Source organism: Bombus affinis, chromosome 1, assembly GCF_024516045.1.
Source record: "Bombus affinis isolate iyBomAffi1 chromosome 1, iyBomAffi1.2, whole genome shotgun sequence".
Classification (NCBI taxonomy): domain Eukaryota; kingdom Metazoa; phylum Arthropoda; class Insecta; order Hymenoptera; family Apidae; genus Bombus; species Bombus affinis.
The window spans coordinates 467,509-485,067 of NC_066344.1; the positions used below are offsets into that span (position 1 = coordinate 467,509).

Sequence of the window (17,559 nt, forward strand, 5' to 3'; positions counted from 1 at the left end):
CTTCTCAACCACGTACTGTTCTTCCGATTTAGACTTCTTTGAAAAATATTATGCAACTAATTCTCGAGAGAAGAATTTTTAATCGCCTAGACGTCTTCCTAAAACTGCAAGTCCAAGGATAAATACAAGCGTGAAATTAAGAGAACCGTGCGTTTTCGACTGATAGATTTAATCGTTTTGAATAACTATGTACTATGTATCTTGAAATCGGTATCTTCGAAATCGGAAGAACGTTATTCCTCTGGTTTGTTCGCGAATAGACGTACAGTGGCGATCAAAGTGATTCGGCGATCGAGAGAAAGAGTAGACAATAGTTCGTACTGCCGGGCAGAAACAGCATGCACATGTGTAGGGGTACGGAATGGCATATGGTTTCGAAGTGTGTGGACCATCCTTCTAGAGTCGCCACCCCCACTGCCCCTCTACCACAGATCGGCGGTCCTCGATGACCTCCGGCCTGTCAGTCTACATTGAGAAGCTGCCCGGGCTTCATCAACTTCTTCGCGTCTCTCCCGCCGCATTCTCCTCGAAGAAGAAACGAGAGTAAGAGGGGGGACAGAGAAAAAGAGAAAAGGGGCCGCGATAGTTTCAAGAAAACACGCCGCGTTAAAGGACGAAACACCAGAGGTGCCGACAGTGGCGGGCTCAATCAGTCCACCGTCAGGATGGCGAGGTGGTTGCTGGTCGTTTCGTTGGCCAGCTTGCTGGTCCATCAAACGAGAAACGAAATCCTGACGCCGCCGTATTTCAATCTGGCCGAGGGCAAGGAGATTATCGCGTCAGCCACGTGTGGCGTCGACACCCCCGGCCCGGAACTCTATTGCAAGCTAGTCGGCGCGAACGCTGATCAGCACGAGGATATTAATCTGATACAGGGTCAGGTTGGTATACGTCTGCGTTCTCTTTCTATATCTTTGACTTTTACTTAACAACCACTTTTCTTCTATTTTTCTTTTAGTTAGTAATCTAAATCGCGAATGAGAAGATACCTTAGGGTATCGCAAAATGTATAAAAAGACATACCGAATAAGGACTTAAATTTTAATCACCAAATCCCGAGAGAATCTAAACTAGTTATTGCAAATATTTCGTAAATTTCGATGTACTTTGTTCGTTTCTTACCGAAACGAAAGATATTTGATATTTATCTAAGAACGCATGCCGTTTGCTTTGGATCGTTTAGTTGGAATAGACTATGTCGCGGTCTCCAACCAACTTTTATCTATATTTGGTCCTTTGAGTGCAAGAGTTTATCACTCTTTAGGCAACCATCCGCTTGCTCAACTACTTTTTTCCATCTTTATGGAATGAAAATATCTATATAGGGTTTTATAAATCGCGAGCAAAAAGGATCGTAGTCCTAAAAAGAAATTGAGCGTTCTAACTAAAGAGAATTCTAATCTTTGTAAATCGTCATTTTTGATGGTATAATATAATATATATTATATAGTATATATATTTATCGATATTTTGCGTGTGTGTGCGCGCGAGTACATATTTTTTTTTATATATATTCTTTTTTAACGCATGAAGATTTATCATCGTTATATGTAATTTAATATAGATGTTAGTCTTAGTATGCACGTATCAACTTATCGTTGTTGGAATTGCGATAAGGGAAGTTCATACAAATTATTTATACGAAGAAATGTCAGTGAAATTATACACAAGTTATGCATTTTATTCATCTATTTACCGACACTAAGGATAATTGGTACAAACTACGTGTTACATATGTATAATACAACTTTTTGTTCCCTTTAAGATCAAGATTCAAAATATTTAATGCTACTAAAATTACATCAGTGAATCCGGTAGAATCTATTTCGTAATTTTTTACTCGCGTTACCTTTTAAACGTGTGCTATATATTATACTATAAATTGCTGTATATCGTAGCAATTTTAATACTATCGCTTGCAATTGTCCAATTATCAAATAAATCTTATTTTATCGGTATCTAAGTACCATTGACGATACTCTGCTCTTTAGTAGGGTTTCTTGGAATCGGTGTAATGCATGCGAGGGGATAATCGTAATATGAACTTTAACGCGAGAGAACAGTTTCCTGGCAAATTGTAAATATTTTTAAAGATTCGTTAAAAAATGTATACAGGTCTGTAATGAATGAAGAGCTTGCCACGATTATTTTATCTTTATCGCTGTTAATGGCTTTGTATTTCTTGGTAGTAGTATATCGCAAAACCGAGTTCTCCTTATCAAGCAGGAAATAATAAATCGGATGACCGATTTCGTAGTCGCGCGATATTTAAAACGACCGATCGTCTTTACATTAACCGGAAAAAGTTACTTTTCCTTTCTCTGCCTGTTCATTTTACGTTCGTTTCGTTCTAATAGCGGACCGCTTCTTACGCTGATCGTAGAGCAATTGATATTATTAGACAATTCATAAATTCGGGATCTCCGAATGGGTCAGTGGCCACTCGATTCTATGGCATTACGTGTATGTATCTATTTATGCGGGCGAAAGAAAATGCCATGTAGACTAGAAGTGAGAGGGCCGATAAGGAGTTACCGATAAGAGTGACCTCTCGATAACACTTGACCATCTTGTCTTTTCAAATTCCGAACCGTCGAACTGGCACGGATGTCCCACAAAGATTTTTAAAAAAATCTAATCTGTTCGTAGAAACCTCCGTAAAAATGATTTGATATTGGTCGCGTTTAAAAATCGAACGCGTTACACGGAGAATTAAATCGGAGAATTTTTATTTAAATTTCAAGATCGCACGATTTCTATGTATCGTTGAGATCTTGGACGTGTTAGGTCGTTGAACTTTATATTAATAAATATACATACATTCGACATACGTGCATACGAGGGTATAGGTGTGAATAAAAAATTACTCCAAATGAACAGCAAGTATGTTTGTCGACTATCGAGATGTCATTATTGAGCGAGGATTTTCCTTTCGTTTCGATGTCCGCTCTACGTTTGAAAGTAATTTGAAAATTTGAGGAAGCACGACGATAATAGCGTTCTCGATATGCTAGGTATGCGATTACTGCGATGCGGACAACCCAGAGAAAAAGCATCCACCGGAATATGCAGTGGATGGAATGGAAACCTGGTGGCAATCACCACCGCTTTCCAGAGGAATGAAGTACAACGAAGTGAATCTGACGATCAATTTTGAACAAGTAAGTGTAAACAAAATTGTAAATTTTAACACGATATTTTATGGATAAGGACGATTATACAGATAACAGATTCCAAGGACGATATGTTTGATCAGTTATTTTCTCCCATTTTTATCGAATCGAACGACCAGATATCGAGAAATAAAAATGAGTAAGCAGAAAGTAAGAGAATCGACGCCAACAGGAAATTATGAGCCTGAAATAATGGTGGAATAAGTATTTTATCTGTAACAAATTGCTTTATCAGGTAGTAGGCGTTTTCCTGCGAAACGGGAAAGAATTATCTTCGCGTCATTTCCTGAGGACAATAGAAAACACGGGTTTCAGGGAGCAGGGTAAATGGTACAGCGAATAGATATTCTTTACGTTCGTTCAATCCGTTCGATATCCGATTATCCAACTTCTAAATCTAAATAGAAAGAAAACCAGGAAAAGTTAAATCCACGATATGCTAAAAAATTGGTAGCTAATAAGAGAAATTAGAATTCGATAGGCTATGGATACGTGTTCTTGTCGTAGACACGGGGTTATTATCTTTTCGCTAAACAACTTCTTAGGACTCATTTACGCTGCGTTAATGTGCTCTCTCTCTCTCTTTCTCTCTCTCTCTCTCTCTCTCTCTCTCTCTCTCTCTCTCTCTCTCTTTCTCTTCTCGTATACTCTCGACCACGTGTCCGGAAACGGGGGCGGGGAGGGGGGGAGAGGCACGAATTTAACGTTCCAAAAACTGCGAAGTTCGACACACATGTTGCCCAGTTCTTGTTACAAAAGTCCTATGCTTTCGTATTATTTCTAGGTAGCGAGAAAACAAGGGTCGTATTCGTTATCGATATTAAACGCCATCTTTCACAGAGTAGCGAAAACTCTAACTTACTTATGCCTTTCTTTCGTTACTTTCCTGCAAAATATTACAAATATTCATCCTATCAATTTCTAATTGATCTAGATTTGAATAAAAATTGGTAAAATGTCTTTCATAGGAATTTCACGTGGCATACGTGTACGTCAAAATGGCAAATTCGCCGAGACCCGGACTCTGGGTACTTGAAAAATCAACGGATTATGGAAAGACCTATACGCCTTGGCAATACTTTTCCGATACCGCTAACGATTGTTTAACTTACTTCGGCGTGGATAGTTATAAACCGATCACCAGGGACGATAGTGTCATCTGTACCACGGAATATTCTCAAATCGTGCCACTGGAGGGTGGCGAGATACCGATTTCGATTCTGAATAATCGTCCATCCGCGAAACATTACTTCAATTCCACCTTGTTGCAAGAATGGACACGAGCGACGAATGTTCGTTTTCGTTTTTTAAGAACAAAAAATTTACTGGGGCATTTGATGTCTTTAGTGCGGGAGGATCCGACCGTGACCAGAAGAGTAAGTATTCTCGAAATTTGATAAATTTCATCGCGATAATCGAAACGAACGATCACAGATAAATTTGTTGTATTTCAGTACTTTTACTCCATCAAAGATATCAGTATCGGAGGTCGGTGCATGTGCAATGGCCATGCGGATACTTGCGATATACTGGATCCAAAAATGCCGAAGAAACTCGTTTGCAGGTGCCAACATAACACTTGCGGAGCGCAATGTGCGACTTGTTGCAAAGGATTTGAGCAGAAGAAGTGGCGGCAGTCCACGGCGTTTAAGAAGTTCACTTGCGAACGTGAGAATAATATTTTTGTTCCTTACGTACTATTTGCCCGTTTTTCGTTCGCTTTAAACCGAAAGTCACTTTGTCCTATGAAGTAAAAAATCGTTGCTTCTTGCAGCTTGCAATTGTTTCGGCCATTCGGATGAGTGTGAATACGACACGGAAGTGGACGAGAAACACTTGTCGTTGGATATTCACGGTAACTACGAGGGTGGCGGTGTGTGTAAAAACTGTCGGGACAACACCGAAGGGATTAACTGCAATCGTTGCAAACCGATGTTCTACAGGCCGCGAAACAAACCTTTGAATGCAACCGATGTTTGTCAACGTGAGTCATAACTCCATTCAGCCAATGATTTTGTTAAAACGTTATTAGAAAATATCATTTACATCGTTAGTTTTCGTTTTTCGATAGCGTGTCAATGTAACGGATTTAATCTGACTGGAAATTGCGCGGATGCCACCGGCAAATGCGAATGTCGAAAAGAATACACTTCGCCCAATTGCGACAGTTGCAGCTATGGATATTATGGTTATCCAAATTGTGTTCCTTGCCAGTGTTATAGCAATGGAACACACGGAGATCATTGCAAGGCTATAGACGGATCTTGTCCGTGCAAGTCGAATTATGCCGGTCATTATTGCAACCTCTGCGCGCAGGGCTACTATAAATTCCCCGAATGTTTACGTGAGTAGACCGGAGCGTTTCTATCCGCAACGAATTTCATTATATAACGTAATTTGTGTTATAATCGATTACAAAATCTGTAGCCTGCGAATGCAATTCCTTGGGTTCCCTCAACGATAACTGTGACGTAATTTCTGGCAATTGTACCTGCAAGAATAATTATGGCGGAAGGACGTGCAACATCTGCGAAGATGGCTACTACAATTACCCCGAGTGTACATGTAAGCGTATCCAAAAAAATAACCGTGCTATATTAATTATTAATACGCCTTTGAACGAATTTTAAAACGAGTCGATTGTAAATATCTAATGTTGTTGTTGTTGCTGTTGTTTGACTAGTTTGTAATTGTGACGCACGTGGAACCGAACCTGGAGTTTGCGATAAAACGGATGGTTGGTGTCTGTGTAAGAAAGGATACGGCGGTCCCAGATGCGATCAGTGTATCAATGGATATTACGGGTTTCCAAATTGCAGGCCTTGCAACTGTAGCTTAACAGGGTCGTCGTCTATTAGCTGCGACGCCGTAGGAAAATGTTCTTGTCTGGCTAATTTCGCTGGACGAACGTGCGATCAGTGCAGCCCTGGATATTACATGTATCCAGAATGTATACGTACGTAAGATCTCTATTTATAACTACCGTGTTCGGTTAAGCTCAAGAGCTTACAGTATTTCCCCTATTCTGCTCCTGCGACGTAGTAAGGGAACGCTGCCTAGTTGCGCCAAGTATCCGCAACACGTATACGCTACGGTCGGAGGTCGTTTCTTAGGTTGCCGTTTAAGGCAAACGCAACTCCATCTTTCTTTATACGACTTAAACTTAAAGAAAAGCGAAAAGCTTTAGTCAAGTTCAAAATCCGTAAACTTGATTGCGGTAACTCGTATTAAGCTTGTTGTCATCTAGCCAAAGCAATACCGGGTACAAGTAAAAAATTGCAAGAAAAAGTTACCGAAACTGATAATCCTTTATCGCAATCGTAGCCTGCAACTGTGACAGCCACGGTTCGATTGGCGCGTCTTGCGACGCGGAGGGTAAATGTCAATGCCGGGAGAATTTTGACGGCGGCAGGTGTAGTCAGTGTAAAGAAGGCTTTTATAACTTCCCCACTTGCGAGGGTTGCAACTGTGATCCAGCGGGCGTGGTAGAAACGTTCCAAGGATGCGGCTCCTTGCCTGCCGGTGAACTTTGTCAATGCAAGGATCGCGTCGAGGGTAGGATCTGTAACCAGTGTAAGCCGCTCTATTGGAATTTACAGCCTTACAATCCTCAGGGTTGCGAAGGTAAATGGAACGACGAAATTTTTAAGATACGATCGGGATATACAAAGCGATGAAAGTAATTGTTCCGTGTCGTTTTATCTTGTTTTAAGAATGTCAGTGTAATATACCGGGTGTCATTGGAAATATCGGTGAGTGTGACACGAAGAATGGCCAATGTATCTGTAAACCTGGAGTAACCGACAGAAGTTGTAATCAGTGCGTGGATGGTACGTACAATCTTCAGGAGAGCAATTTCTTCGGCTGTACAGGTATGTAATTAATCGTATATTACGCGCCAGTAACCAGAATTATTTCAACGAATGCAAATTACGTAGATCTTTCGTTTTAGATTGTGCTTGCGACATCGGTGGTTCTGTAAATTCGGTATGCGATAAACTAACTGGCCAATGCCAGTGTCAGCCACGCGTCACTGGTCTTACTTGCAAGGAACCCTTAAAAGCCCACTATTTCCCGACTCTTCATCAATTTCAATACGAAGCAGAGGATGGAAGGACACCTAGCAACAGCCCTGTACGTTACGGTTTCACCGAAGATCACTTCCCAGGATACAGCTGGAAGGGATACGCGGTGTTCTCCGCCCTTCAAGACGAGATCATTCTGCATGTATTTATTCAAAAGTCGTCCCTCTATAGAATGGTTTTGAAATACGTGAATCCGAATAACGAGCCGATCCTTGGAACGATCACCATCACCCCAGAAAATCCACTGGAGGTGGAGCAACAGTTTAAGGTCAATTTCAAGCCAACCGTAAAACCATTGTTTGTGACCGTCGCAGGACCTCAAGGTAATCTTCCTTCGGCTATGGTTATGAATCCAGGCTACTGGTCCATTAGTATCGCCACCAAGAATAGCCTTTTCCTCGATTACTTCGTGCTGCTTCCATCCGAATATTACGAAGCAACTATTTTAACACAAAACGTGAATATTCCTTGCGAGGTTGGTTACAAGGGACTCTGTAGACACTACGGTTACCCCGATCTCACGATATTTGACTCTGTTCACGGAGCTGGCGGTTTCTTGAACGAAAACGACGTCAGAATCCCCCTGACTGAATATTTTATGGATAGAGATATCCTGCGTGAAATTGATAAAGTGGAGGTTCCATTGATCAACGAGAGACAAGAAGAGATACACTTTGACTTAAGGATCTCGAAACCCGGTCTGCACGTCCTGTTGGTTACATACGTGACACCGAAAGATGAGAACGCCACGTCAACTCTTTTGATAGAAGCAAATACAGTTGGAAAGGGAAAGGCTACTCTGTATCCTTGCAAGTACACCAGCGTTTGCAGACAGGTAGTGACCGACACCTATGGCAGAGTAGCTACGATGAATTTCCCTTCGAACTATATCAGCTTGATTTTAACCGGAGATCCTACATCGAACGTGGCCATTGACTCCGTCATTGCTATTCCTTACAATCGGTGGTCCTTGGATTATGTTAAACCAAAATCTATATGCGTTAGAAAGAACGGAAAGTGCGTGAAAGGTCAGTTCCCCGGAGCGGCAGACGCGAAGAAAATCGAATTCGAAAGCAGCAGCACGATCGCCGAATCTGAGAATAGACCATTCGGAATTTACGATAATAATACTAAATTAATTTATCTGGATGATAAGAATACAATGGTAGATATTCACGCGAAAGTTTTACAGCCTGGGGATTACACTTTCGTCGTGCAATACTATCAACCAAACTATCCGGAATACGAGCTCGACGTGTTGGTGCAAAATGGAAAATTCTACGAAGCAAAGATGTCCGTTCCCCACTGTCCCAGCAACAGTGGATGTCGCAGCGTGGTGAAACAAGAAGACGGCAACATCAGATTCCAACTGATCGAAAACTTTATGATCACTTTCAAAGAGAGCGATGGCAAAGGTATCTGGCTGGATTATATCCTGGTTATTCCAACGGAACAGTACAACGAAAAGATCTTAAAGAAGATCCAGTTCGATCAGACGAAGGAGTTTATCAAGAAGTGCGGATACAACCACTTCCATATCAACATCACCGAGGAAGGTTTCTGTCGCGATTCGATCTTCTCCTTAACGGCCAATTACAACAATCGTGCCCTACCATGTAACTGTAACATCAATGGATCCATAAGCCTCGAGTGTGAAAAGTTCGGTGGACAATGTCCGTGTAAGGCGAACATTATTGGAAGACGTTGCGAGATCTGCAAAACCGGATTCTATGGTTTCCCCAATTGCAAACCTTGCAGCTGTCCCAGCACAGCCCTCTGCGAGCCAGAAACAGGTGCTTGTAGCTGTCCACCAAGGGTTATCGGTGAACGTTGCGATCAATGCGAAGTGGGGACCTATGGATTCCATCCGATTGTCGGCTGCGAAGAATGCAACTGTTCTCCTCTTGGTGTGATCGACGGAGATTTGCAGTGCGACTTCTTGAATGGCAACTGCAAATGCAAGGAGAACGTGGTAGGAAGACAATGCGACAAGTGCCGATCTGGATATTCCCAGTTCCCGCACTGTGAGAAATGCGACTGCGACATCAGGGGGACCACCGCGAATATCTGCGATCAATACACGGCAGAATGCTTCTGTAAGGAAAACGTTCAAGGATTAGCGTGCGACGTGTGCAAGGAGGGTACCTTTAATATTCAGGAGAATAATCAAGAAGGTTGTACCAAGTGTTTCTGTTTTGGAAAAACTACCAGATGTGCGTCAGCGAACTTGTACAGGGTGCAGGTGTCCGATATGACTAATTGGGAATTATCTCTGTCTAACGAGAAGAGTGGAAATATCACGTACTTGACAACCATACCGCAAGAGTTCAATTTGACGAGTATCGTTATTGGTCTCACCGCTAACGACACTTTCGGAAAAGTCGTTTATTTCTCGGCGCCAGAGACCTATTTGTGGAAGAAGTTGACTTCCTATGGGGGTTTCCTCAATTACACCGTGTATTATAGCACCGGGCCGTTTGGCGAGGCAGTTAGCGCGGCTGACGTGATTCTTCAAGGTGCTGACACAACGTTGCTTCATTACGCCGAAGAGCAGCCACCGTCGTTCACGAATTTCGAAGCATCTTTGGAATTGATCGAAACGAACTTTATAACCGAGAATCGTTTAAGCGCGACGAGGGAACAGCTGATGGTGGTGCTGGAGGATCTTCGAGGAATATACATCCGAGCTACCTACTGGAACCCCAGTATTACAGCCTCTTTGTCGAACGTGATTATGGACGTAGCTACAGAGACCTATTCGCCGCAGTATAACGTTCCAGCCAGTGGCGTCGAGCAGTGCCAGTGTCCGCCGAATTACGAAGGGCTTTCGTGCGAAGAATGTGCCCCAGGATATTACAGAGTAGACTCTGGACCCCATGGGGGTTATTGCGTCGGTTGCGAGTGTAACGGGCACGCAGATACTTGCGACGTGGAAACTGGCATATGTTTGGTAAGTTAATTCGGTGATCGAAATATATATATCGATAAAGGATTTAGCTAAATTTCACCAAGTTTCGCTAAACTCTAGATAATATTTATTATCTACGATTTACATTTACGAGTGTCAAGATTTTTAAACAACTTTCCGTTTACCGTAGGACTGCAAAGACGGCACGACGGGTGACCATTGCGAACTCTGCAAGCAAGGCTACTACGGCAACGCTACCGGAGGAACTCCGACCGATTGTCTGATTTGTGCCTGTCCGTTGCCCTTCCCATCCAACAATTTCGCCACCGGTTGCGAGGTGAACGAGGAAGGAAATAAAATAAGCTGCGACTGTCTTGCCGGTTATTATGGCGCTCGCTGCGAGTCCTGCGTTTCCGGTTTCTACGGAAACCCCGAAGTTTACGGCGATTATTGCAAGCCGTGCAAGTGTTCCGGCAACATCGATACCAACCAAGTCGGTTCCTGCGATTCCAGGACCGGAGAGTGTTTACGTTGTTTGAACAACACTTACGGGGAAGCTTGTAATCTGTGCGCGCCAGGATTCTTCGGCGATGCCGTCGAAAGAAAAGATTGCCGCACCTGTTCGTGTAAAGAGTGTGGAATGAAACACTGCGACAGTTACACCGGTCAATGCTACTGTCACGAGAACGTGGTCGGAGAGCAATGCGACCATTGCGCGGACGATCACTATGGCTACGATACGTGTGAAGGTTGCAAAGCGTGCGATTGTGGAATTGCCTCCGAAAGTAGTCAGTGCGACGATGCGACGGGCCAATGTCGATGCAAACCTGGCGTCACTGGACGCAGATGCGATCAATGTATCTCTGGTTATTGGAATTACGGGCCGGAAGGCTGTACCTCTTGCGAATGTAACATCGGGTACTCTGTTGGGGTGTCTTGTAACGCTACTACCGGCCAGTGTAGTTGTCTACCGGGTGTCATCGGGGAGAAATGTGATCATTGCCCGTATAGGAACGTGTTGATTCCGGGGCAAGGTTGCTTCGCTTGCGACTCCTGTACTGGAAACTTGCTGGACGTCACGGATGAATTATCGGATTTGTTGAATCCTGTTTTCACGGAGTTCAGCACAGTGGCTGAGAGCTACTTCACCAATCAAAGACTAAAGTTCATCAATGACACGGTAAACGACTTGTATCCTAAAGTGAAACTTCTGGACCCCAACAGAGTAAACTTCCTGCCGTTGCAGCAAGAAGTGAAGAAATTGGAGTCGGAGGTTTCGAATCAGAAACGCGAGATCGATTATACCGCGGAGGATAGCGAGAAATGGAAGCTCGCGGCGGAGAATACCTTGGAAAACATGAATCTTCTGGAGGAAGATGTAATCAAGGAGATAGAACTAGTGAGATCGACTGTTTCCGAAGTAGAATCATTAGCCTTGAACATCGAATTGGGCACTGGAGCCAAAGTGGACAGTGCGTTAAAAGATGCTACAGACATTCTGAAAAAGATCAAAGGGGTATCGTTCGTCGGTTTCCGGGACCGTGCAACGGATCAAGCGGATCAGGCCAACATTCTCGTGTCGGAAATGAACGAGTACAACGTACCGGTCAGCAATTTATCCTTCATCGCGGATAATCTGAGCAACAAGGTGAGGAACGTGTCGGACAAAATGGACGATCTTCTCGAAATCACGTGGAAGGCTCAAGAGCTGGCTAGCATGGTGGATAGATTGAATCAGGAAAACAGAATCGCAGCCGAGACCGGCAACTTCGACACGGTGAAAAACTCTACCGCAGAGGCGAAGGAAGATTTGATGGCCGGAGAGGAATTGAACGGAAATGCCAGCGAATATCTCCGCGACGCGGATCGTAACACGAAACTATTGAGGGAAAACGTGATAGACGATTCTACGGATACGTTAAACAGAACGATCGAAGAAAACGACAAATTGCTGGTAGTTCTGATTAATCCGGTGCAAAACGCGCACTACCATGCCGAACGTCTTTATAATCGTTCCTTGGATCTGGATAATATCTTGACGGATACGAGGAATACCGATGCCGTGAAAGCTGTTTCCGCCTATAGAAATATAGGAACGGCGATCGAAGCTGCTCGCGAAGCTGCAGACGACGCGATTGTCGCGGCAAATAACGCGACTACCCTCTCGGACGGTATCGAGCAAAGGTTGCTGGATTCGCGAAACGTGGCTGTGAATTTGCTAGAATCGGCGCAGAATACACTGTCGAAGACAACGGGCAAACCCGAGGTGGATTTGAGCGATGCTCAAACGCATTCCACCATGATCTCCGAGCAGAATAAACGCAACAGCGAGCTGTTGGATTACATCGACAAGATTCTTGGTAATATCGAAGCCCCTTCTTCGACGGTGGCCCAAGACGCTATGAATCAGGTGATAGAGGTGGAGAAAAATATCAAGCTTTCCGTCAATAACACGAATGCCGTTGATCAAATTCCGGAAGATTTGAAGAAAACGAAACAGCTATCGAAAAATATTTCAGAATCGACTCGCGACATATCCCAGGCGAAGAAGCAAGTACTTGACATCGTGGATAAGTACCTGCCGAACATTGCCAAATTGTTAAGCGACTTGAACGCGAATCAAAGGTCGATAGATACCAATGGAAACGATTTGAAGGGCAAGATCGAGGCGTTAAAGAATAAAATTGCGAACGCCAGGGAACTTGCGGATCGTTACAAGGTCGGCTTGACCTTCTATAGGAATACCACACTGGAATTGAAGAATCCTGAAAACCTTCCTCTACTTGCCACGTCTTCCAAGATATCTCTGTACTTCAGAACGAACACGACGAACGGCTTTCTATTGTATCTAGGAAACGAGGAAAACGCCAAATTACCACGCTCGAAAACTCACGATTTCATGGCACTGCTGATCGAAAGCGGTTATCCGGTACTCATCGTCGATTTCGGATCCGGTCCCGAGAAGATCATCAACAATAAATTCGTATCGGACAATAAGTGGCGTCAAATAATCGTCGAGAGAACCGGAAATAACGTAAAACTAATTGTGCGAGAAGATATCGGAGAAGGTAAAGATCGACTTTATGAGAAAGGATACGTGTTACCTGGCTCGCACACGATATTCGATTTGGACCAGGAGCAATCGAAATTATTCGTAGGTGGTTATCCGCCGTCCTTTAACATGCAGAACGCCGTCACTGCGTCCTCGTTCGAAGGTGAAATGGAAGAACTTGTAATAGGAGAAGATACGCCGGTCTCCTTCTGGAATTTCATCGACGGTGAAAATAACGACAAGATTGCCATGGAAAGGGACAAATTGATCAACTTCCAACCCAGTACCGGTTACAGATTCGACAAACACGGATACGCTATCTTAAGCAAGAGAGATTTCCAGATCTCACCGGACAGCAGAAAATTCAGCATTAAATTAAACTTGAAGACTTTCGCGGAAAATGGGCTGATTTACCTAATGGGTAAAGGTAAACAATTCCTGGCTTTGGAAATGAGAGACGGCCACGTAATCTATCAGTACGATCTCGGGGAAGGTGGTACCAGCTTGAAATCCTGGAACAAGTACAACGATGGAAACTGGCACAACCTGGAAGCTCTCAGGTTCGAGAAGACGGGCGTTCTAAAGATGGACGGCGTGGATGTGGTGAAAAGCAAAGCGGAAGGGAACACTAAGAACTTGGTGTCTTCGGATAACATTTATTTCGGAGGATATCCACCGAACGCTAAACATCCCTACGAGCCTGTGACTAACGAAGGTTTCGAAGGTTGCATCGACGATGTGGTTATTCTAGATACCATAGTCGATCTGACTCGCAACATTCAGGCGTTTGGTGTTGTTCCTGCCTGTCCAGTACGGGTAACGTAACTAAATTTGTAAAACTATTCGAATCGATGGTCTTGCGGTTAGTTCGACAAATTATAAAACGATGCACAAGGCAATGAATTTTTGTTATCGTTGTTTAATGTTCCGTGCTGTGTGGCCGTGTTAATTAAAAACCTAGCAGTCGTTTCGCTTTGATTACATATTTTGTTTTTTCGTTTAGTTCGTAAGCTTGGTATCTTTCGAGGAGAACGTATCCGGCTATGTAAGGTGGCACAACATCTCCGTGCCGAACAGCCTTCAAGTGAACCTAAAGTTCAAGACTTTGGCGAACGACGGCTTGATCTTCTACGTGACCGATCATGAGAAAGGTGTAGTTAGCTATTTGTCGCTGATCGACGGTGTTCTCGTCTTCAATAGTCAGGGCCAGGAACTACGAACAACATCCACGGGCATCAAGTTCAACGACAACGAGTGGCACGTAGTCACGGCTACGCACTCGACCGATTCTCTCAAGCTCGACATCGATGATACTAAGAATTACAGTACCGATCTAGACGCACCTCTACTGAACATACCTTATGGCAGTTTGTACATCGGTGGTTTACCGGCTGCCTTTGGTATCCCACCGACTGGCGCGATGACGCCGTTTATCGGTTGCATCGGAGATGCGACGTTGAACGGTATCATCGTTAATTTCGCCAATACGACAGAAAGGCCTCACGCTCTCCTTGGAAAGTGCAAGCTAGGTGATCCATCGTGTAAGCAATTGACGTTTTTAAAATGATAAATAAGCTGAAACTTTTGAAGCGTTAAATTAATACACATAAATATATCTACGTACGTACAGCTGCACCATCCAAACCTGAACCAGAACCGAACGTCCCGCCTCCTCTGTTGCCCACGGAAAGTCCAGACGACAATGTCGAAGTATCTACCCAGATTAGTGAGTACGATGTTACAAGTAATAATATAAATAAATAATAAGTACGACGAGGAGTCTAGTCTAGGAATCTAATCTATAACTTACTACTCGATATTGTTAGACATCATCGACGTTGATATCGATAAGGAAACGGACGAGGAAGAACCTACGATAGAAGGACGCGGCCATCATCACGATGATTTCGTTACAACCACAGAGGCTACTACTTCCACTCAAAGAACCACACCGTTGCACATCGATGAATGTCGATTACCATATTACCCGGCTACGGATCCTGACATGGAAAATGCTTGGCGTTTCGGTATGATATTTCCGCGCTGGTTTTTGAAAAATATACGAAACGAGGAATTTCGGTGAAAGAATGGCATCGTTTTCAGGTACTGCGAGAAACAGCAGATTAGAATACAGATCTCTAAACGGCAGATACAAGAACGACTACGATTTCCAAATCGCTATCAAAACGATGGCTGACGAAGGAATCATTTTCTATACGTCGGACCTTACCAATCAGAATTTGATCGCTGTGTATATCAACGAAGGAAAGGTAAAGTGTCGATGTTCGATAAAAAATCTGGCATCGATCGCAATGTCAGGTAATTGGTATTGATCCGGAAACATATACTCGAGATAAAGTCTGTTCATTTATTGTAACATCAATAACAATTTTTATCAGCTTTTTTTATGTGTAAACAAGTTTAGAAAATTCGGATCGATCGCGATTTGAATTACATTATGTCTAATCGTCATATATATTTTTAAGATTTATTACAAATTTGATTGTGGAAGTGGGCCAGCTATATTAGTCAGCAATAAAAAAATAAACGACGATGAATGGCACATCGTAATATTTAAAAGACAAGGAAACCATGGACAACTTATCGTAGACGAAGATGATGCAGTTACCGGATCTTCTCAAGGAACAACGGAAACCATGAATGTTAGCCCGCCGTTCTACGTAGGAGGGGTGTCACAGGACATGTCCAACAAAGTTCTTAATACGATCGTAACTAAATATTTATCTATCTGATAGATGTTGTGAATCTATTATACTTGGTTTCTTCCCTTTTTAACGAGAGTTTGGTTATTAATTTCAGAGTATGAATCACACCTTTAATGGATGCTTAGGAAACTTCATGGTAAATGGTCAACCAGTTGGCGAGCCTATAAATAAAGTGGGTGTAATTCCATGTTCAAAACGAATCGAACCGGGATTGTTCTTCTATCCGGGTAATGGTAGTAATCTGTTCAGAGCAGGTACATATAGTACAGTTTTAAATAATCGACTATACATTGATCAAATTTTGTATAAAAGAATTCTAATTCTACGATACGATTTTAGTGGACAGGTTCACGGTTGGCAGAACAGTCGACATCCAAATGGACATCAAACCACGTTCCACTTCTGGTCACCTGCTATCTGTCCATGGAAAACGGGATTACTTGGTCCTAGAAATGATTAACGGAACGGTAAAGTTCCTTGTTAAAACGGCAAAAGGTTCGATAGAAACTTCGTTTGAACCAACGAAGCCGAATTCCTTGTGCGACGGCAATTGGCACAATATTCGAGGTAATATTTCATTTTTATCTCGATAAAAAAAAGGATAAAGAAAGTGAATAACTTTTTGCCGTTTTTTTTTTGCACAGCTGTTAAACAGAAGAATGCCGTGCTCTTATCAGTTGACTACAAAGCAGCTGAGCCAGGAATCGGCGGGAAAAATGTGGCGGGAGTTCTGTCGAAGCATCCGATCTTCATCGGCGGTCATCCGATGCTTGGAAAAAGATTACGTGGAAGTAGCTCGCAAGCACAATACGTGGGATGTATCAGAAACATTCAAATCAATATGAGAGCTATCCAAATGAGCCCCGAACGTGCTTACGGACAAGTCCTCGCAGGAGTATGCCCAACGATATAAGAATCTCCAAGAACGTCATTTAAAAGTGCACTTAAAATCAATTAACGTAACGTTGCCACTCATTTTGCAACCATCTGCCGATCAATTTTCAAATGTTGTTTTTCAACCAAAAAAAGAATGACTTATATATAGAACGTTATATGACGCCAGTTCATTTTTTAAATAAGAAATGTTTATCCTAGAATTTTAAGTATTTAAGGTAATTGTTCGAGAATAATGGGGAATAAGTTAAAAATCATCGGACATAAACAGCCATATCTCAGGGCCTAGCCACCAATGTATTCAAATTTCAAGGGTAGAAATATCATGCAAAAGAATAAAATTTTCAATAAGCGTACAATCTCGTTCGAATACATATAAGACTGAACGTCGTTTTTTCCACTTTTTTACGGTGGAAAATAGAGCTACGTATTCCCCGCTACGCATCCATCGACGTTTATTTAAACATCCAAGTAAGCTATTTTACCATAATTCATATTAGGCGAATTACAAGTTTCCTACAAAAGAAAAAAAAAAAAAAAAAAAAAAAGAAGAGAAGAGAAGAAAAGAAAGAAAACGAAGTGACAACGATATACTTATACAGAACGTATTGTAATACGCAACCAAAGAAAACTATTTTATACCATAATGAAAATTATAAAAAGTTCTGTGCTATTGATAAAGAAGCTTTGTGACTTTTCTGTAAACATAAAGACATTTAGA

General features: G+C 42.7%; 1 protein-coding gene across 1 annotated transcript; it reads left to right on the top strand.

Annotated features, from left to right (window-relative positions):
• Positions 1–302: 302 nt before the first annotated feature.
• On the top strand, positions 303–17,413 carry LOC126918687 (laminin subunit alpha). The gene is made up of 20 exons (XM_050726867.1): positions 303–881; positions 3,015–3,161; positions 4,142–4,549; positions 4,628–4,841; positions 4,948–5,157; positions 5,245–5,517; positions 5,601–5,738; positions 5,857–6,129; positions 6,498–6,797; positions 6,887–7,045; positions 7,126–10,208; positions 10,357–14,034; positions 14,222–14,759; positions 14,849–14,944; positions 15,045–15,245; positions 15,322–15,488; positions 15,705–15,947; positions 16,039–16,198; positions 16,284–16,511; positions 16,589–17,413. The coding sequence occupies exons 1-20, from the start codon at positions 666–668 to the stop codon at positions 16,855–16,857; spliced, it is 11,001 nt and encodes a 3,666-aa protein (XP_050582824.1). The 5' UTR covers positions 303–665; the 3' UTR covers positions 16,858–17,413.
• The last annotated feature ends 146 nt before the right edge of the window (positions 17,414–17,559 follow it).

What these genes read in the sequence shown, in the direction of transcription:
- LOC126918687 (XM_050726867.1), top strand. Translation starts at nt 666, where the DNA reads ATGGCGAGGTGGTTGCTGGTCGTTTCGTTGGCCAGCTTGCTGGTCCAT. An exon ending in CATGTATCCAGAATGTATAC is followed by an intron (nt 6,130 to 6,497) that starts GTACGTAAGATC and finishes TCGCAATCGTAG; the next exon opens with CCTGCAACTGTGACAGCCAC. An exon ending in CGAAGTATCTACCCAGATTA is followed by an intron (nt 14,945 to 15,044) that starts GTGAGTACGATG and finishes CGATATTGTTAG; the next exon opens with ACATCATCGACGTTGATATC.